The 22,052-nt window shown below is 43.5% G+C and overlaps 1 protein-coding gene across 2 annotated transcripts; it reads right to left on the bottom strand.

Annotated features, from left to right (window-relative positions):
* Positions 1-6,901: 6,901 nt before the first annotated feature.
* Positions 6,902-18,633, bottom strand: LOC127308460 (uncharacterized). 2 transcript variants are annotated; one of them, XM_051339286.2, is made up of 21 exons: positions 17,473-18,633; positions 16,732-17,042; positions 16,556-16,629; positions 16,273-16,360; positions 15,984-16,165; positions 15,707-15,843; positions 15,494-15,560; positions 14,320-14,434; positions 14,047-14,158; positions 13,326-13,401; positions 13,029-13,211; positions 12,497-12,657; positions 10,852-10,954; positions 10,056-10,263; positions 9,693-9,979; positions 9,493-9,614; positions 9,253-9,397; positions 8,485-8,577; positions 8,162-8,235; positions 7,684-7,737; positions 6,902-7,598 (listed from the first exon to the last, which is right to left on the bottom strand). In XM_051339286.2, the coding sequence occupies exons 1-21, from the start codon at positions 18,495-18,497 to the stop codon at positions 7,295-7,297; spliced, it is 3,921 nt and encodes a 1,306-aa protein (XP_051195246.1). In that variant the 5' UTR covers positions 18,498-18,633; the 3' UTR covers positions 6,902-7,294. The 2 variants fall into 2 exon arrangements, with proteins under 2 accessions (XP_051195246.1, XP_051195247.1); XM_051339287.2 differs by having other exon boundaries at positions 16,562-16,629.
* Positions 18,634-22,052: the final 3,419 nt, after the last annotated feature.

The raw sequence follows: 22,052 nt of genomic DNA, 5'->3' as shown, positions 1-22,052 counted from the left end.
ATTCCCTCCGGTTGTCCCGATTTCTGTCACTTCGGGGCCATCGGTTCCGGACAGCGACATGTGTATACAACTTGCAGGTAAGATCAATAAACAATGAATATCATGATGAAACAATAACATGTTCAGATCTGAGATCATGGCACTCGGGCCCTAGTGACAAGCATTAAGCATAACAAGTTGCAACAATATCATCAAAGTACCAATTACGGACACTAGGCACTATGCCCTAACAATCTTATGCTATTACATGACCAATCTCATCCAATCCCTACCATCCCCTTCGGCCTACAGCGGGGGAATTACTCACACATGGATGGGGGAAACATGGTTGGTTGATGTAGAGGCGTTGGCGGTGATGATGGCGATGATCTCCTCCAATTCCCCGTCCCGGCGGAGTGCCAGAACGGAGACTTCTGGCTCCCGCGACGGAGTTTCGCGATGTGGCGGCGTTCTGGAGGGTTTCTGGCGACTTCGACTTCTCCCCGTGCGTTTTTAGGTCGAGGCCGATAAATAGTCCGAAGGAGGGCGTCGGAGGCCGGCCGAGGGAGCCACACCACATGGCCGCGCGGGCCCCCCCTGGGCCGCGCCGCCCTATGGTGTGGGGCCCTCGGGCCTCCACCTGTCTTGTCCTTCTGGCTCCGTCAGTTTTCTGGGAAAATAGGGCCTTCTGCATAAATTCCGAGGGTTTTCCTGAAAGTTGGATTTCTGCACAAAAACGAGACACCAGAACAGTTCTGCTGAAAACAGCGTTAGTCCGTGTTAGTTGCATCCAAAATACACAAATTAGAGGCAAAACAATAGCAAAAGTGTTCGGGAAAGTAGATACGTTTTGGACGTATCAGATATCAGTTGAAAATCTGATAGCGTCTCTTGATGTTGAGGAGAAAGCTCGGGCTAAGGATAATACTGAGAAAGGAGAGGGTCAGTCTAGCGCCAACATGGTGCAGAAGAAACCCTACAACAAGAACAAAGGGAATAACAAGCCCTCCTTCAATAAGCCTATGAAGACTACAACCTTCAAGAAGAAGAAGATGATAAACAAAGCAGATCTGAGCTGCTTTACCTGTGGAGAGGCTGGCCACTTTTCTAAGGACTGTCCAGAGAGGGCAGACCGCAAGAAAAAGGGGAGGCAAGTCAACACGGTGACCGCTAGCAATGCTGATGGGTACGGTAATCTCTTTACTGTTCTTTCGGTATTTCAATCTCCATGTTGGTGGATTGATACAGGTGCTAATGTTCATGTGTGTGCTGACATATCCATGTTCACTTCTTACCAGGTCGCCCGGGATTCTTCCGTCTTGATGGGGAATGGGTCACATGCTTCTGTTCGTGGTGTTGGCACGGTAGATCTGAAGTTCACTTCGGGGAAGATCGTGCAGCTGAGGAACGTGCAGCATGTCCCTACTATGAACAAGAATCTCGTTAGCGGCTCCCTTCTATGCAGAGATGGGTTTAAGGTTGTTTTAGAGTCGAATAAAGTAGTTGTTTCCAAGTTTGGACAATTTATTGGTAAAGGCTATGAGTGCGGAGGCTTGTTCCGCTTTTCGCTTTCTGATTTCAGTAATAAGTCTGTGAACCATATTTGTGGCAATGTTAGTGATGATACCAGTGTTTGGCATTCTTGTTTATGTCACATTAATTTTGGTTTAATGTCTCGGCTATCCAGTTTAAGTTTAATTCCGAATTTCACCATTGCCAAAGGTTCTAAGTGCCATAGTTGTGTGCAATCGAAGCAACCTCGGAAGCCTCACAAGGCGGCCGAGGAGAGAAACCTGGCACCTCTAGAACTCATATATTCTGATCTATGCGAGATGAATGGTGTGTTGACAAAAGGTGGAAAGAGATATTTCATGACATTGATTGATGATGCGACTAGATTCTGCTATGTTTATTTGTTGCGAACTAAAGATGAAGCTTTAGACTACTTTAAAATTTATAAAGCCGAAGTTGAAAATCAACTAGAGAGAAAGATCAAGCGTCTTAGGTCGGATCGTGGTGGCGAATATTTTCCTAAAATCTTTGATGAATTCTGTGAGGAACATGGCATTATTCATGAGAGGACGCCTCCCTATTCACCCCAATCAAACGGGGTTGCCGAGAGGAAAAACCGCACGCTGACTGACTTGGTGAATTCCATGTTAGCCACTGCTGGTTTATCAAAGGCATGGTGGGGGAGGCTTTGTTGACTTCATGTCATGTCCTGAATAGAGTTCCTAACAAGAATAAAGATAAAACCCCTTACGAGGAGTGGGCTGGGAGAAAACCATCACTTTCGTATTTGCGCACATGGGGATGTTTGGCGAAAGTCAATATTCCAATTACTAAGAAGCGCAAACTTGGACCAAAGACAAGGATTGTATCTTTCTAGGTTATGCTCCGCGTGAGTGTAGGATATAGAGTTTGAGTAGTGCAGCCCGAGGTACCTGAGATGCATGGTGATACTATTGTGGAATCTCGTGAAGCAACATTTATTGAGACTATCGTTCCTATGAAAGATATGCATAGCATTGCTAGAATTTCTACTGAGATAATTCTGAGTCCAAGTACATCTAATGAGTATTTTGAACAATCACATGAGAATGTTACTGAGAAGGATGACAATGAAGCTCCTAAACGGAGCAAGAGACGAAGGATTGAAAAATCCTTTGGTGATGATTTCATTGTGTACCTTGTGGATGATACTCCCACGTCCATTGCAGAGGCATATGCATCTCCAGATGCAGATGACTTGAAAGAAGCTGTCCATAATGAGATGGACTCGATTCTTTCTAATGGAACTTGGGAGTTGTCAGAACGATCCCATGGATGCAAGCCAGTAGGCTCCAAATGGGTGTTCAAGAAGAAGCTAAGACCTGATGGTACTATTGAAAAGTACAAGGCACGGCTTGTAGCGAAAGGCTACACACAGAGAGAAGGCGAAGATTACTTCGACACCTATTCAATTGTCGCTAGACTTACCACCATTCGAGTACTACTATCCATGGCTGCCTCCTATGGTCTTATCGTTCATCAAATGGACGTAAAGACAGCTTTCCTTAATGGAGAGTTGGAAGAGGAAATCTATATGGATCAGCCTGATGGGTTTGTAGTAAAAGGTGAAGAAAGAAAGGTGTGCAAGTTGCTGAAATCTTTATATGGCCTAAAACAAGCACCTAAGCAATGGCATGAGAAGTTTGACGAACTTTAACTTCGTAGGCTTTGTTGTCAATGAGGCTGACAAGTGCGTTTACTATCGCCATGGTGGGGGCGAAGGTGTTATACTATGTTTGTATGTGGATGATATTCTGATCTTTGGTACAAACATGAAAGTAATACACGAGGTCAAGTCTTTCTTGTCAAAGAGCTTTGATATGAAAGATCCTGGGAGAAGCTGATGTGATTACGAACATCAAGCTGATTAAGAACGAGTGGGATTACTCTAACGCAATCCCATTATGTTGAGAAGATCTTGAGCCGGTTCGGCTATATTGATAGCAAGCCTTCTTCAACACCTTATGATCCCAGTGTGACACTACGCAAGAACCGGAGGATTGCCATAGATCAATTGAGATATTCTCAGATCGTTGGCTCACTCATGTACTTAGCGAGCGCGATTAGACCCGACATCTCTTTTGCTGTTAGCAAGTTGACTAGGTTCATGTCAAACCCGGGTACTGATCATTGGCATGCACTTGATAGGGTCATGCGCTACCTATGTGGTACAATGAGTTATGGGATTCACTATTCAGGGCACCCACCGTGCTTGAAGGATATAGTGATTCAAATTGGATCTCAGATGTAGCTGATCTGTACGCCACAAGTGGGTATGTATTTACCTTTGGAGGTGGCGCAGTGTCATGGAGATCTTGTAAGCAAACCATATTGACGAGGTCAACTATGGAAGCAGAACTTACTGCTTTAGACACAACCACTGTTGAATCAGAATGGTTGCGTGAGCTCTTGATGGACTTGCCTGTGGTTGAAAAACCTGTTCCGGCAATCCTTTTGAATTGTGACAATCAAACTGTAATTGTCAAAGTGAACAATTCTAAGGATAACGCGAAGTCATCAAGACACGTCAAAAGACGTTTGAAGTCTGTCAGGAAATTGCGAAACTCCGGAGTAATAACTGTTACATATATTCAAACAGACAAAAACCTGGCAGATCCCTTTACAAAGGGACTATCACGTAATGTGATAGAAAGTGCATCGAGGGAGATGGGTTTGAGACCCGTTGATGTTACGCCATAGTGGTAACCCAACCTTTGTGATCGGAGATCCCGTGAATTAGGACCTGGGAAGAACAAACTAGTGGTTTAATTGAGGAGAGTATTATGTAACCCTCTCTATGTGAAGATGCACAACTCTCGATTCTTTGTAAGGCAGGTTGGCAACAAGCCTTAATGTGTTTATGTTGGCTATTTTAGCAAAGATGCTGTCCTACAGAGCATTCTTGAAATAACACACCTATATGAGTCCGATTGTTAAACGTCGCAATCTATGAGATTTGGGTGATCTCTAGTAAACTCATGAAGAGACCATGAAGTATGACGCATATGCTTCACCCGCGGGGTAGGCTACTGGCAGCCATGTACTGGTCATGACTTTGAGTGAAACCCTGTTCACGCAAAACTTGCAATTCAAGGCTTAGTCCATTGTTCAAGTGTGAGTGGATGTACCTTAAGGTTCTAGGCGGAAGTTCAACTTAACAGTCTCCGTTGAAACACTGGTATATAAACAAGCAGCGAGTATTGGTAAATCTCTAAATGGGGATTTGAGATCTGGTGGGGGATTGTTGAAATATTGGGCCCACTTTTAGTGGCCCAAATTAGATTTCAGTTTTTCCTATAAATCTCAAAGCCCACATAGTGGCAGCCTTGTGAGTTTGAGCCCAAATTGGTGGCAGCTCACTAGGGAGTGGCAAGAGGTGGGAAGTTTAGTCCCACATGGAAAGTTGGGAGGAAGTTAGACCACCTTATAAGGTGGGTTGTTCCACCACTAGTAAGTGAGTGAGAATAGGAGTGCTACACGCGCGCTCCTCCTCCTCCTCGCTCGCTCGTCTCGTCTCGTCTCGTCTCGACTCGACTCGACTCGACTCGACACGTCACGACGCGCGCCGCGCTCGTGGTGAGTGGATTGAGCCTCGAGCCGAGACTTTCCTTACTTTTTGCAGCTCAGGAAAACGAACAGAGTCCTAGACGGACGCGTCGCAGTTAGTCGGTTCGGGTCGCTCCCGGATCGTGGGCTATCTGTAACCGACTCGAAACGTTCATGCGACGTGGGTGTGGCCCACGTTGCCTAGGGTTTCCCGAGCCTATATAATCTCCTGCCCGGCTACCGCAGAAACACATCCAATACACGAGTTAGGGTTTCCACCTCTCTCTGCTTGCGCAGCCATCGTAGCCTACTCCATCCCGTGAGCCGATGTGCATCGGCGAACGGGAGAGCAGGTCTCCGGAACCGCTCGTCCTTGCGATCCTGTACGGGAGAGGGCGAATTAGGTTTTTGGGAAGCGCTCTGCGCGACTGCTCAAGCTCTTCATCACGGGTCGCCTTCCGTCCAAGTCGGGCGGTGCTGCCTACCGTCGTCTTCAACGCCGTCTACTTCGACCCGTCGTCCCCGTCGTCAACAACGTTGTCATTAACAACGTTACTGCTGCGACATCATCTGCTACACCTCCACCGCCACCTCCACCAGATCGGTATGTGCGACATATCTCGATCTGTTTAGCGATGGATGCTTTACCGTTTGCGCTGCTGCTACTCATGTTGATTAATGCATCTAGTATGTTTGAGTTTCACATGTTAGTAGTTGCTGCCATCATGTTTTATATTCTGGAATTAATCATGGAAATTGTGCCTAATTATCCAACACAATCTTCAAAATTCAAAGCACGTATGAATTCAACCAAATTGGACAACATAGAAGAACATATAAATAGGCATATGATGAATCCTATTTAAAGCGACTCTTGTGTTTAGGAAAAGACCCGCGCGTTGTGATCTTTCCTATCAAATTCTCTCTCGCTCGATATTGTTTCTGGGGCCACAATATCTCGGATGCATACCTTAAAATAAAATATACTCCTATGAAAGGATTCGAGTAAAACATGATGGAAAATAGATAACACGTTCTATACACTTACGAGAGCAACTATGATCCGATTCTTGAACATTGCTAGGTAGCTCACTTTTATCCTTCAAAGTGTACGTACGTGGCTAGCTAGAGCGGCGACCACGAGCTTTATCTTGGTCATCGGCGAGACACACGGGCACCACGTGCAGCCGAGTCATGGCTTCGACGTCGCGATGGCTTTGGCAATCGATCTTCACCAGGTAGACCCACAAGGCCGTCGCCACGGATCCCATGACGACTATGACGGACCCGATCGCAACGGAGGTGGTGTGGGACATCGTAGGAACGCCGTCGGGGCCCAGCCGCGCCGGCAACACCATGGTCACGACTCCGCCGGCGACCACGCCGACCGTGAAGGCGCCGAGGAAGCACAGGATGGCGACGTCGACCCATGTCAACGGCACTCGCTCCAGGTGCTCGTTGTAGATCGGGCCCCGCTCCGGCTGCGCCTCCACGTCGCCGCCGCCGCCGTCGTCCATTACGTTGGCGTGATTTATCGGTTGATCTTCCCCACGTGCTACTCGCCGTCGATGCGTGCGCCGAGCGTACTTGTTTCTGGAGAAGAGACTCGTACTCCCTATGGAATCCAAGATGTACACAACACACCCATAGATCCATCTATATGAAACGTACGTGCGCACAACACGATTATTAGCCTAATGGACGACGCCTGGATTCTCAACACCTGATGCAAGTTTCCACTAGAATTACCAACACCACAACTGAATAGTGCTTATTCACTGATTGATGGCAAGGGCTGAAAGCATATATGAAGGATCAACACGGATTCCACAGAAACGTTCTGCATACCAAATGGAGTAATCTCTGCTAAAATTGATGCATAGGTCAATCACCGCACAGTCACACGCTCAGCTCAACGAGTAAAATTTACATGAGTCGGTACCAAAAAAAAACAGTGCCAACCGTTGTTTAACCTACAATACAACATTGCATCTATATTTCGTTCCCCTATATGACCAGTTTCTTCAATACCAACTGCACATCAACCAACCCTAGTATCGGCCTCGGTAGCATGCCTAATTCAGCATCGAGGGCTGAGAGTAGCTTGCACATCTTGATGAAAAAAAGACTTCACACAAAATGGCGATAATTTTACAAGTGTAGACCAGATCGATGCAAAAAAAAAACAGCGTCATCGCAAATGTGCGGCGGCGGAGGCTCAATTCACAGTTGGTTCCATGTCCATGCAGAGATGAACCAGTTTCTGCTGGTACTGCCCGAACACCTCACTGACCGCGATCAGGTCCTCCTTGTTCACATTCTTGGAAGGAAACCGGAGCTTCTGTGTCCTCTCTGGTGCTGAACCTGACGTCTCATCGGCGGGCTCGGACTCTGCGGTGATTTGTGAATAGATCTCGTGGCAAGCAAGCAAGAACAGCGCAGCAGTGTCTGGTCTCTGGTTCTTGCGGAGTGTTTCTAAAGCCTCAGGCAGTGCTCCAGCAGCAACATATAGTATTAGAGCCCTAGTAAAGAAACAAGTAAACAAACATATTGATACCAAACAGGGATATTAAGCAATCAGCTAATGTGTAGTGCAGGATCAGTTACCTCCACATATTATGTTCACCACGGAGAACATAACCAGCCCACCTCTGTAGTACCCTGCATGGGTGGTCAGGCAAGGAGTTACCTTTAGCACGTTAAGAAAATGAAACAGGCAAACTGTAATGCTTCTAACTAACAGCTTCAAGCTGACATTTTAGCTAGTACTCCCTCCATTCCATATTAGTTGTCGCTGATTTCGATATCATTTTGTATATAGATACATCCGAATCTGCAACAACTAATATGGAACAGAAGGAGTACCTAAGAAATGCATTTCTGCCAATTTATCTGCTGTTCGAACACTGGACATGATCAGATGACTAACAACTAAATTACTACCACCCTCCTACGTTCTTAGCCCCTACCATGGGCGAATGGGCCAAGCTGTCATGTGATTGTGTGTATCGAGATAAAACAATTTAAGAAAATTGAACATTAGGAAAGTGAAAAGGAAACCAGGTAATTTGAACTTTTGAAGTACCTTGCATAATCAGATCCATGCAAATGTGTTGCAGCCAAAGTTGCAGCATCAGTCCAGCACCCAGCATCTTGAAGCTGAGCCATATTTAGGTGAATTTTCATTATGCACAAATCAGAATTAGAAAATTAAAACATCACATTAATAACAGGAACACTCGAACTAATTGCCCATCACAGCTTGGAATACAAGGAGGGTACTGCTAATAAAAGACTTTGTAAACATTGTAATATTTCAGTAATCCCAACACTGTCTGGATAAACAGCATTGTGATTGCACAACCAAAATATATAATTGACAAATATTAGCAGCTGAGATGTTCAAACCTGAGAGCATGCTTCTTGATATTTCCCCACAGCACACAGAAGATGTGTGCCAGATAGTGATTTGTCTGTTCTAACCATATTGGCTGCAACAACCTGCAAAATATCATAATAACTTTATTACGGACCCCTCTTTGAACAAATAACCATTGCCCATATGGTTTTTATCAAGAAAATTTTCAACTTAAGAAGAGGACAAACTGACACAAAACATGAAATCTCGCATCTCTAGATTACTGTGATGTTGGACAATGCCATAGAACATTTAGATACTTGTTCCACATTTAAGAATGTCATAGAATACTTTTGAACATTGAGATGCTTGTTCCACATTCATTTAAATTGATGTCTTTGCTGCAAGTATAGCCTACTCCCTCCAGTCCAAAAGTAATGCTGTTTCTTATTTGTACGATGTGATCTTCAATTTAAACCTTTGACTGTTAATTTGCTTTCTTATATACTTATAGAAGTTCACTGTGGAAACACTACAAAGGTATGTTTGATTACATATTTCAATCTACTAACTTCTTGTGGCCAGGAGAACATGTAAATTCAAAATATACCGATCCTCAAAATTGAAAACTTGAATCCACCTGCATATAAAAGCAATATTCCTACTTTTGCTCAATTAAAAACACGCAAATAGTTGCGTTTCCCATCAATCTTTCGTACCCTTTAAGTTAGAGTTGGTATACTGTTGCACTGTGTGCCATATTCTAAACAAGCTACGTTCCTAGTGAAGAAAAAGAACATAGTTATCTGGCTGTTCACCTTCACTGCAAGTTCATGTAAAGATTGTGACACTGCAGATGACAATACAACCGCTCGTAATGCATTAGGGTAAAAATTTGATCCTTCAGGAGGCGTTGAAAGTAGCAAGGACACCGCAGCCTCCAAATTTCCAAGAGAGACAAGCCTGAGTTGACAGATTGGGTAGCACACATGGCACAAACAATTAGCCAGATGTGTGTTTAATTTCATCCAGTACAAGTTTAGATATTTGATTCTTACTCATGAATACGCTTTTGCAAAGCATCTTCACCATCAAGCTTGTCGTGCCAAGGTATCCTCTCATTTGCATTGAACCACAGTTGATCTTGCTTAAATGCCATTGTACATAATTGCCCGTAATTCTGCACAGCGGATATCTCACCAAAGTCAAATATATCCAGGGAAGCTGGAAATGACTGCACACCAGATTCAAATATTACCTCGGTGTCTTTTGCTACATTTCCGGCTGTAGATCTCTCTCTTGAAGCTATCCTATTTAATGTGGAGGTTTGTTCAGAACCAGTATGTACACTTGATTCTAAGCCTTTCTCAGTGGATTTACTTCTTGACTTATCCAGGAAATGGTGAAGGGCTTTAGGAAGCTGTAACCAGAAAAGTGATTCTTGGGCATCACCAAAAATCGCAGCAGCAAATGCAAACCTTGCATAAGTTCCCTTGTTTACTATAGCTGAATATAATCTGGCTCTTCCGTCATCAAGGATGCAACCTTCTCAACAATAAAAGGATATCTCTTTATCATTTATGCTAAATCATCTGCTAAAAATGAGAGATTATTTACCTACCCTCTTTTCTGTATGGCTCCAACACTTTAAGCAGCAATTCAGGCACTACAGAATCACCAATAGGGGGAAGTGCTGTCTCAATCATGCAAGTACGAAGATCTCCGAAGGTTGCCGGTGCTGCCTTAAAGCTATTACTGCCGACTTTATCAGTATTATTGCATTCAAACCAAGAAGGCTTCACACCAAGTTGCAATATCATACGCAAAGCCTGAGACAAAAAAAAATGATAAATGTTTGTGGTAATATAGCAATTTAATCTTTTAGAAGGTAGAGTGCCATGCATAAAATATCCATTCAGGGAGACTGGTTTTACTATCACTAGTTATATAGGACTTGGTTCTTTCTGAATGGACTGTAAGCAAATCTTCAAGCAGCGTTTTAATAGAATGTACAGTGCAAGTGCCTCGAGAGGTGCTTCGCAAAATAAACACAACATTGGTGCTTAATTTAAAAGATGAGTTCTTGATTAGGCACCAGTGCTTAGGAGGTGCTTATGCAATTAACTGGTACTAATTAAATATAGAATAAATCATCTGAGCACCTAAAAAATGAGCTCGCACTGGAATAGATCAAATTTAAATAGGTGGTTAGTGATGTGGCAATATTCTCTCTTTTCAAGCACTCACAGATAAGCACATCGCATTGTATATTACCTAAGCACATGAAGACAAAATGACAAATGCAGATTCTTAGAAAGTTAATCATAAGAAGTATATACTATATAGTAAAATAAACATACAGTTGAGTTCATACATGATCATATTGAAAGATGACTACAATATTATATCCACCTTACCAAAGCATGCGACGTCGGGAAAAGTATTGGCAAGCATAATGGCATTGGCCTAAACCTCTCTTTTGTAATCAGTGGCTTAGAACCCGAGTTGATCTTGGTATCCCTGGTGGATGAAGAACAGAAGTTACAAAATAATTTACATCTATTTTACCAAAATAGGTAACTGAGTCATCAACCACATCAAACAAGCATCATGTAACAAAATTAAATAAGATCTTGAGCATCACAGAGGTAGTTCGACAGTATTTTCGAGTTACAGAAAAACTAAATTAGAGAACAAGCATTGCCATAACCAGCTATCCGTTTCTGTTCACTTTCATCAGACACCAAAAACATATTTACTGATTAAAAATAGAAGGCGGGGGAAAAGGATAGACCAGTGGATAAATATAACTCATAGACAAGAGAAACAAAATTGCTACACTTTCATGCTGACAGTGCCTTGAATAATGGAAACTTAGTATGGGTAGGAAGAGGCTACTCTGAAATCAAATGGTGCAAGTGCAACCGAGTAGTGTCATGTGCTATACTTGGTCCAAGACTGGGGATAGGGCACTCTACCTCATCTAGCCGCAGGCAGGGCCTAATACCGGGCATGATTAGAAAGGCTCTGAGGCTTTAGTTTGTGTCTTTTGACTACTTCGATGTTTAATTAATAATTTGTAAATTGTGTTTCTTTTATAGGGAAGACTCGACTTGACCACTAAGAATAGAGTCACCACTTTCCTACCAGCCCATGTTATTATCTTCCTATTTGAACTAATATATTTCCTACCTAATCACATATCCTTCCTAACATAATAGCATATGCCTCCGTGGATTATCTGCCCATAATAAGTAGTGCTTAAGGGCTAGTCCAAATTCTGAACAAACTGCCATTTAGCTACTCCTTCCATTTCACTATATCTTTGATCTTTCACTGGCCTTGGGAAACTCTGTTTGAATATATCTGTCCAGTGAGAGAATCAGAAGTGTAGTTACTCCAACGTACTCACTTTGTATCCTTGTTCAACTGCTTCGTGAATGGTCGATTAGTTGCAATGTCTTATTAGGGTTATCTTGTATAAAATTCTTCTTAGATTAAATGATTCATTGATCTGTCTGCGTAGTAGGCTCAGGAGCATTATTCTTGCCTTTTCATGTTCAATGGCTAGTTTCAAATTAGGTTGGGTTCAGTTTAGCTCAATGCGCTTGTTCTTAGGTTTTTTACAAATTCTTCCTTTTAATCCGCATTTATGTTGGCAATTTCTTGGTGTTTAACTGCTACGTGCTAATTGAGAGAATTATACACAATGAGATAATTATATAATATTATGTAATAGCAAGTTATTACATTAGAATACCATGTTAATAAGTTACTGATGAAATTCATGAGCATGCTACAGAAAGCGTTAGATAAATTAACAAGGTATCTTGACCATTCATGAAGAGGGTCAATAAAAACTATCGACGGGCATAACATCGGTTGCACTCTATGTCCTAATCATAATTGATTCATTTATAAAGAGTGGTAAAATTTTAACACAATAATACATCTAAACCTCATAAATAGTCATAATGGGTTCATTTATAGAGATCTCAAAAAATAGAAAAACTGTAAAATACACAGGTAAAAAAATCAGTGTGCATAATTAAAATGACATACATGTTAACCTCAATTAGCCGGAAGCTACTATCAGCTCCAGCGATGCATAATACAAGCGGTTCATCCTTCCTTGTTCGGGTTGATAACCAATCAAGCTCCAAGACGAGTGTGCCAGGAGATTGAGGATGAAGAATCGCATTTGCCAAGGGATCTGCACTATCCTAAAACACAGTTCCAGAACTCAGTGGTACCCTACTATTTTGAACTTGTTCCATCATGAGACAATTTGCAAATATGCTAATTAATAAAAGGATTAGTTGTATACTGCAGACGGACAGTAATACATGCATTATTTACAAGGAGGATGAAAGAAGCAAGTCTACACAATAAAACGACATTTTCCCTATTCCAGTGAAATAAGAGCTTGTTACAAATATTCTTAAAATCGAAAAATTGCACAAAGTGAAGGTGCATCATGAAACCATGCATTTGCACGTTGCACTCCAGTAACAAGTATCATATGCTGCAGGTAACAAGTCTTGAACTAGACAATGATATGTTAGGCGGTTAGCAAATGCTTGTTTGTACTTACCAGGTCAAATATAGAGAATGTATTATCGTAGAAGAGCACAGCAATGCGTCCTCTACTTCGATCACCATGAACAACAGGAGAAAACTTTATCCTCCTAATGCCTTCCCTGTGAGTGCTAAAAGAAGAAGAAAGGCCTGTTGTAACATCCCACCATCGAATGTTGCCTGATCTATCCCCCATAACCTAACATTTTAAAAAAATGGTAGCTTTAGGTCATGATATCCCAGGATAATTTGCCTCACAGATAAGAAACTATCTGTGAGGCATTAGGAAGGCGATAAGCCACAATGTACATACAACATGGGGAAGGCGATAAGCCATAGCAGTAACCAGGCCATCTGAAGACGCAAATGATGACGAGGGCCATTTTGGCCTGAAAAATGAAACCCCGCACTTAGTAAGGATCTTACATATGATGGCCTTGCAAAATGGTGATAATAATAGTTAAACATTAAATAAATAGCAGCTCCCATACAAGAACCAACTACATGAACAAATATATGTGCCATTAATGGGAGGAAAGGCAAAGGTTTACTTTGAACTCATTCTAGGCCAGTTAAAATTCATAAGATGTCAATTCTGGTAAATAAACCTGATACAACAATCATTAGCTTCAATTATTGACAGATTAATCGAATATCATGGCATGCTTATTACTACAAGATACAAACTAGAGGTGGGAACTGTGCGACATATTATCATTTGTAACCAATACACTACAAAAAAGAGTGTTGTCTTCTGCTCCCGATACATGAAAAAGTAGGAAGTGCAATGGATCAGACAATTGCCAAGAAAATAACTCGGGTTAAATAGTAGAGGTCACAAAAAGAATTGAAGGATAACATATTTGTTTTACTGGCTTATCAAATATTGTGATGCTCTAGCGATATTGAGTGCAGGACTAGAGAAAACAAATAAGGAACATAGATTTTTACAATATATCTACTCTAATGATCTGATCAAAGGTGGATGTGAGACTCTTTCATGCTGAAAGATATAAAGGCAGTAATTCAAGTACCTGAAATCTCGTATTCTCCGTCCATGCACTTCAAACACACCAAGGGCACCATTGACTAATGCAAAAGCAAAACTTTCAGCGGTTTCATCGGAACTCTCGGTGGCAGTAACCTCTGCAGATAAGAATAAATCCTATCATCGTATTATCTTACAGTTGATTTGGCAAAATGTAGCCAGAGAAGAGTATAAAACTCAAATTGATAGTGTTTGAATCAAGTATGCAACCTATTGAGATTTCATAGAATATGACTTTGCTAGTGAGTTAAAAGTGCACCTCCTGACCGTTCCTTGGAGGTAGACGATTGCTTCGATGCTGCATTCTGACTCGGTCGAGGCGCAGCTGGCAGTGTCCATTCTAACACCGTAAAAGGAAGAGCCAATGATCTAAGCTACAAACAGCGAAAAAAAATTACAAATATCATGCTTCCAGAACTTCTATGACATGAAAGAACTGACTCATACATGATAGAGCATAAGGCGCGGGGTCAATTCAGGAATATTAACAATCATTGGAATGCTCTTTAAATTAGACAGTAACTGAATGGAATATTTATCCAACATAACCTACGGAAATTTTGATCTTGAAGTGCAAATTTAGCACAAACTGGTTTCTACTTACTAAGCCTACATTGTAATTCTATGCTTAGTTTCAGGATCTGTTACTCAAAATAGTTTTTTCCTTAGCATTTAGTACAAGATTTTAATTTGTTTAGCAACATGGATACAATTTTTACGATAATTTTCCTGATACATTGTTCCAAATTATTTTCCGACAGTCCTCCCACAATTTTGTCAAAGACACTGCTTTGGTAATTGGATCTTTATTCAGATGACTATACAAAGTAAACAGCAATCCCCAATACAAGAGCAGGCTCCCTTCAGAGCTACCAAAGACAAATGATTCAATTGAAGAAAAGTACAAATGCCTGCAGCCTTGACTTCTGACATGAATTTTGGTTTGTCAAAATTACCCAATGCCCCCACACCAACTGTGTCCCTTTTTGTAATTGAGTGCTAAGAGTACGAAAAACAATACTCCCCCCAACCCATAATAAGTGTCGTGGTTTTAGTTCAAATTTGACTAAAATTGAACTAAAACCACGACACACATTATGGATCGGAGGGCGTAGTTAATATACCTACCAGAAGCATAATAGCTCAGCAGTAGGACAACCTAGAATGGATGCTATTTCACTCCGATAAACATCATCCTGTCTAGCAGAGTTTGTTCATAAAAAATATATAGGTAATTTTCATGCACAGTGCGACACCGAGTTACTTAAAAAGATGTGCCTAAATTCATTTGTGCAATATTCGAAATATGAAAGTCAACATTACACCGCACAAGGATTAATGGTGAACTAAGTTAACTTTTAAGTACTAGATGAGAACAAACAATTGATTTACAGATTGCATAAATCAGTAAATGAGGGCAGAAGGATAAGTACCATCATGGGGTTCTTCGTCATAGCCCACACTTCAACGGGGGCATCACGAAAAAGAATCAGAAGGTACCTGGGAAAAAATATCATGTTTGAGAAATCATATATTGAGGTCGAGGAGTCATGGAAAATATTGTGACAATGAACATGTCAAGATTATCTGTATTGAATTGTAAGGGAATAAGTAGAGGTTGACATAGGTCAAAAGACGAAATCAACCTTCCAGATGAAGAAGCCCTCAATGCTCTTATAGGTGCACGTTCAGGCTTTTGAAGAACACGGAATGGGCGATTCAGCCCACTTCTCAGGCATGTAATAACAAGCTTATTATTGTATCCCCCAGTTTTATCACTAACCTGTACCAGTCAAACCAGTGAGGAAATTAACTATCATTACTGTTGGTAAGAACCTGACTGGCAAAGTAGATAAGCACTTAATTACCATTCACAAATTCTCAATACACTAGACATATATAGATCAGAAGAATATGGAGCACCTGATTATATGAGAACGAAACAATACGAGAGTTTCCAAGCCATCTTAATCCTCTGACTGTGCTGCTATGAACAGCAAAGCTGACAGAAACTGCATTAGCTAATACGTCAACAACTTCAATAGTCCCACTCTGAGTTCCTAGACCAACAAGTGGTACTGCTGGAGCCGGATTGTTTCCACCACCTTCAGATAAAGATATTTTCTGATGTTATATAGAAGTGTGAAAATTTAAAACCTGAATATAATCTAAGACAAAATAGCTAGTAGTATAATGACCATCAGGGACATACGGGCTACTGTGGCAAGTAAAGAAGGGGATGGCACAGCTAGAGTAGTCACGGTAGATGACAAAAGATGAAGCTGGCCCATCAAATTAATCTGCATAGTAAAATAAACATGAGAAAGCACGAAAATGAATAAATAGTGAACCATATTTAAGGGATATGGACCAAAATTTAGATGACTGAACAGGTACAACCTAATCCTGGAGATTTAGAAAGTTCAAGTTATGTATAGCAGCTCAAGGAATTCACATTATACTGACAATGGTCAATGAGACAGGGAGGTTTATACCACAACCTTTACTGTAAAATCAAGTCCCTTGGAGCGCGGTTTGGAAATTCCAGCATCACTATGGTTCGATGTACCTGGTTCCTTCCCGACATTAGTGACAGAAACAGAATCATCAGTTGATTTAACAGTCGGGGCAGCTATAGGATTTCGACTGTATTGACTATACTGATTCGCACCTAGATTAATTTTCTTGGAATCTGCTGACTTGTCATCAAAAGTCAAATGCCATGACCAGATCTTGCCATCTTCAGATATTGAGGTTATATATGACATGGCCCCTTGATACACGTTCTTGTCCGAATTTGTATCAGAGATGACAGAGTGTGAAGATTGCGTTTGTGCCAAATCCTGAGATAGTTTGTCAATGTTGCGGAAGATAGACTCTGACTGCCAGACTGTAGTAGCAAGAACAGCTGGGGGAGGAACAACGGTACCAATTGAAGGCATGAGCTCTTCCACTGCTTGCAACAGATGCACTTGTTCACCCCTACAATCAAAAATGAAACGAGAACATACTTAATATATTGCAATACAGCACTGCTTGTTTGCCATTCATTACTGAACTTACATACTATATTGATGTATGAAATTGATAGGCATGTATGGCAACAAACTAAGAATAGGTTGCAACAAGGAGGCATACAACAAAATGTTGGCACAGTGACATTTACAAAAAGGTGTGGGTTGTAACTTGTAACTTTACATAGTATCTTATTGCCACATTTCTAACTGTTTTTCTTTCTTTGTTGGATAACTAGGCTACTGGTTGCAGTTTTCTACAGCTGTACTCAACCATGTAGTATTAAAAAAATGCCCGCTATCACATTTTGTCTAGTGAACTTAGGTTTCAGAGTTTTGGCTCAGTTAGGTATTTTTCTTCAATTATTATGATTGTAAAATATGATGTGGAAACTCACTCCTTGCGCTTCCAGATGCTGAGCTTGCCATCAGCGTGGGTGCAATAGAGCAGGTCGAGATCTGGATCAGCCATAACATCGGAGAACTTGCCAAACCCCCTGGGCAATGACGCAACAGAGAGCGCAGTGCTGTAGTTGAGATCAAAGACGACGAGCTCCCGCGGGTAGGTGGCATAGAGGATGTGTCTCCACTGCGGCGAGAAGCAGAGCCTAGCTGAAAAGAGCGGGAACGCCGCGAGCGCCGGTGCCGGCGCTGGCGCCGCCATCTCCTTCTCCAGCCTCTGCAGCTCCGCCACGTCCCCCGCGCCGCACACAATCCGGTGCTCCTTCAAGGAGATGTCGGAGTCGTAGCGCGGGACGGCGGAGAGGAGGAAGCCCCGGAGGCCGAGCGCGCAGAGGTGGCGGTCGTCGAAGGGGTCGCGGCGGATGCAGGAGAGGTACTCGGGCGAGGCGTCGAACATCCAGAGCACGCGCGGGTTGGCGCCGGTCTCCCAGATGCAGAGCAGGGAGGGCCCGTGGATGGAGGCGAGGAGCCAGCCGGAGGCGTGGTGGATCCAGCAGAGGTCCTGGACGCCGCCGCTGGTGCCCGGGGCCACGCTGCGGGACTCGTCGAGGCTGAGCAGGTGCAGCACGGCGCGCGCGCGCGCGTCCCAGACGGCGATGCGGCCGTGGCGGTCGCCGGCGGCGAGGCGGAGCGGGCGGTGGTCGTCGGCGTCGTCGGCGAGGCCGGCGGCGAGGGAGCCCGCGGGCGCCCAGCGGACGGCGGTGACGAAGGAGGCGAGCGAGGAGGCGGCGGAGGAGGGCATGGGGAGGACGCAGAGGAGCTGCATGGAGCGCGGGTCGGAGACGACGACGCTGCTGCCGGCGCCGTGCGCGAGCAGGCCCGAGGTGCTGAGGTCGATGCAGCCGCCGTTGCTGCGGCTCGCGGGGCCCGGGAGCATCGTCGACGTAGTGTTGCCGCCTCCGCCGGCGCCGGCATTGCCGCGCGATCGCGCCGACGGGGAGGCGGGCGGCGCGGCCATCATCGCTCGCGCGGGGTTGGTTGGAGGGAGGTTGGCTCAGATCTCGTGAGGGAGCAGCATTTGAGATTGAGATTTGAGAATTGATTGAGGAAGGTCGACCTGCGCCAGCGTGCGTGTGCGTGGGAGGAGACCGGAAAGGAAGACCGGTGGAAGGAGATCTGGTCCGTCGCAAATCACCACGCGTGCTTTCAGAGTTGCACAAGATGCACATGTCAAACTTATAAAATTTGACAAATTTTATAGTTCCTCCGCCCCTGTTTATAAGATATGTCTGTATCATCGTAAATTTAACCAACATAGTATAAAATATATATTATTAGAAAGTTTAGATATTCTACTTTCTAATGATATAAGTTTTATGTTGAATAATTTATATTATGTTGGTCAAAATGATGATCTAGGAATATGCGTAAGCTTTATCAACCGTGACAGAGGGAGTAAAAAAGATATTAATGACACTAAACATAAGAATTTTAATTTATATTTTAGAACGGGGTTAGTATCATATAGGTTGCTACTTTTTTTCTATAAATAAATCTAGTCAAATTTGAAAAGGTTTAACTTGGGTCAAAAGATATAAGAATAGTTATGCATGGTCCGAAAGGGTGTGTTTGGTAGACTTGGTCACTTTGAATTCACTCTTCCACTTGAGATATCTCAACTCATACAAGCTAGCCTTAGATTTTGTGATGTGTTTGTTAGCCCGGGTGTGGTGAGAAAAGCTAGACTGATACTTTATTTGTTAGCCCGTATGGTGTGAGATTGGCCCAAAAACTAGAAATAACACACAGATCCACACTTTTGCAGAAAGGCCCCTAACCAAAACAATAAAAAAGCAATCGGGTCCTCTCTGCACCACACCGTCTTGGGAGCTATCTGGCCGGCGGTGGCGGGCCGTGGGGCGGCGGCCGAGCTTGCTAGGCGACGCGGTAGGAGGCGGAGGGCGCCGACGTGAGTTCTTGCATCTTCCCGGCGACCACTGCTTTGCCTCAGCTAGCGGGAGAGGAGAAGGGCGGGAGGAAGGCCGGAGCTGGAGGAAGAACGTCATGTGTGTCTTCTCGTCAGCGATGGCGGGCTGTGGTGCGACAGCGGCGGCCAGGGGAAACGGCAACCGGTGGCCAGAGGAGGGGCGCCGTCGCGAGCTTGGGCTCGGTAGGAACTGTAGGAGGCACGGGATGAGAGCGCGTGCGCGAGCTCGGGCTCGGCAGGAACTGCAGAAAGCACGGGAGGAGAGCGCGGGTGCGAGATCGGCGGCCGGCGGTGGCCAGGGGCGGCTGCAGCCAACGGCCAGACCGCCAGAGGGCGGCGGCAGGCGGTGGCCAGAGGAGGGGCACGGGGCGTGCGTTTCAGCTGTGTGCGATTTTCGTTCTAGAGGAAAGTGAGGAGGCGGGTGATACGTCCAAAACGTATCTACTTTCCCGAACACTTTTGCTATTGTTTTGCCTCTAATTTATGTATTTTGGATACAACTAACACGGACTAACGCTGTTTTCAGCAGAATTGCTCTGGTGTCTCATTTTTGTGCAGAAATTCAACTTTCAGGAAAATCTCCGGAATTAATGTCAAATGGTCTATTTTCCCAGAAGATTCACGGAGCCAGAAGGGCAGGCCAGGGGAGGCCCACGGCCTCCACACCATAGGCTGGCGCGGCCTAGGAGGGGGGTGCGCCGCCCTATGGTGAGGCCGCCTCGGCTAGCCTCTGACGCCCCCCTCTGGACTATTTAAGGGTTTCGACCTAAAAACGCGATACGGGAAGTCGAAATCGCCAGAAGCCATCCAGAACACCGCCATCGCGAAACTCCGTTCTGGCACTCCGCCGAGACGGGGAATTGGAGGAGATCATCGCCATCATCACCACCGACGCCTCTCCATCGACCAGCCATGTTTCCCTCATCCATGTGTGAGTAATTCCCCCGCTGTAGGCTGAAGGGGATGGTAGGGATTGGATGAGATTGGTCATGTAATAGCATAAGATTGTTAGGGCATAGTGCCTAGTGTCTGTAATTGGTACTTTGATGATATTGTTGCAACTTGTTATGCTTAATGCTTGTCACTAGGGCCCGAGTGCCATGATCTCAGATCTGAACATGTTATCAATTCATGATGATATTCATTGCTTTATGATCTTACCTGCAAGTTGTATACACATGTCGCTGTTCGGAACCCGAGGCCCCAAAGTGACAGAAATTGGGACAACCGGAGGGGAAGGCGGTGATGTGAGGATCACATGTGTTCACGGAGTGTTAATGCTTTGCTTCGGTGCTCTATTAAAAGGAGTACCTTAATTTCCAGTAGATTCCCTAGAGGCCCGGCTGCCACCGGCTGGTAGGACAAAAGATGTTGTGCAAGTTTCTCATTGCGAGCACGTACGACTAAATATGGAACACATGCCTATTGATTGTTTAGTACTTGGATACTGTTTTATCACTATCTGCAAATGCCCTACTTTGATTGTTACATGAGTTTCTCTCATCCATGCAACGCCCGTTCATCCATCCCTGTGCCTACAGTATTTTAATCCTGCTGTTTACTATAATCACTACTGCTGTCTTTGTTACACTGCTGCTGATATTTCACTACTGCTACTGCTATAAAACTGTTACTACTGATAAACTCTTGCGAGCAAGTCTGTTTCCAGGTGCAGCTGAATTGACAACTCCGTTGTTAAGGCTTTCAAGTATTTTTTGGCTCCCCTTGTGTCGAATCAATAAATTGGGTTTTACTTCCCGCGAAGACTGTTGCGATCCCCTATACTTGTGGGTCATCAAGACTATTTTCTGGCGCCGTTGCCGGGGAGCATAGCTTTATTTGGAAGTTCACTTGGATTGATATTGTTCGCTGCAAATTCTCCATCATGGGTAAATCTCGCGATCCTAAAATCGCCATATTACCATCCACTACAAGAAAAGGTACAACTCTGAGTACCTCTGCTGCTCTTGATTCACCATCTGTGATAAGTCAACTTGTTTCACCACCGCAAGCTTCACTTGCTGGTACTTCTGCTGAATCTGAAAACTCTTATAATTTTGATGATGCTTCTGTTGTGCTTGATGATAGTGGTTCATTGGGATCTTTTCTAGATGCTACAATTGCTAGGTCTAGACAAATTGAAAATACTGAAACTCCTAATGAAAATACTGCTACACCTGTTAATTCACCTGAGTCTATTGAATACTCTAGTGATGATCCTGATGAAGATTATGTGGAACTTGATGATGATTTCATTGTTAAATGCAATGCTACTACTGATGCAAGTAAAATTAAAAAGTTTCTTGCACAACATACTGTTAGATATAAGTTGTCTCCTGATCCTAAATTTGCCACATCTCCTATAAACATTAAGGATAAGGATTATGATTTTTCTCTTGATTTATCTCATATAGCTATTATTGAGAAAACACCCTTTTGTGGTACTGAAAAAGAAAGTGTTGTAGAACACATGAATGAGCTTTCTACTTTGAGTAGCTTGTTTTCTGATGATATCAAGATGCGTACTTATTTTGTTGATAAATTTTTTCCTTTCTCATTATAGGATGATGCTAAAACATGGTATAATAG

The sequence above is a fragment of the Lolium perenne genome, chromosome 6 (assembly GCF_019359855.2).
Source record: "Lolium perenne isolate Kyuss_39 chromosome 6, Kyuss_2.0, whole genome shotgun sequence".
Lineage (NCBI taxonomy): Eukaryota > Viridiplantae > Streptophyta > Magnoliopsida > Poales > Poaceae > Lolium > Lolium perenne.
This window is presented reverse-complemented; position numbering and strand designations above follow the sequence as displayed.

What these genes read in the sequence shown, in the direction of transcription:
- LOC127308460 (XM_051339286.2), bottom strand. Translation starts at nt 18,497, where the DNA reads ATGATGGCCGCGCCGCCCGCCTCCCCGTCGGCGCGATCGCGCGGCAAT. An exon ending in CATTCTCTATATTTGACCTG is followed by an intron (nt 12,658 to 13,028) that starts GTAAGTACAAAC and finishes ACTGTGTTTTAG; the next exon opens with GATAGTGCAGATCCCTTGGC. An exon ending in CATGGATCTGATTATGCAAG is followed by an intron (nt 7,738 to 8,161) that starts GTACTTCAAAAG and finishes CCACCCATGCAG; the next exon opens with GGTACTACAGAGGTGGGCTG.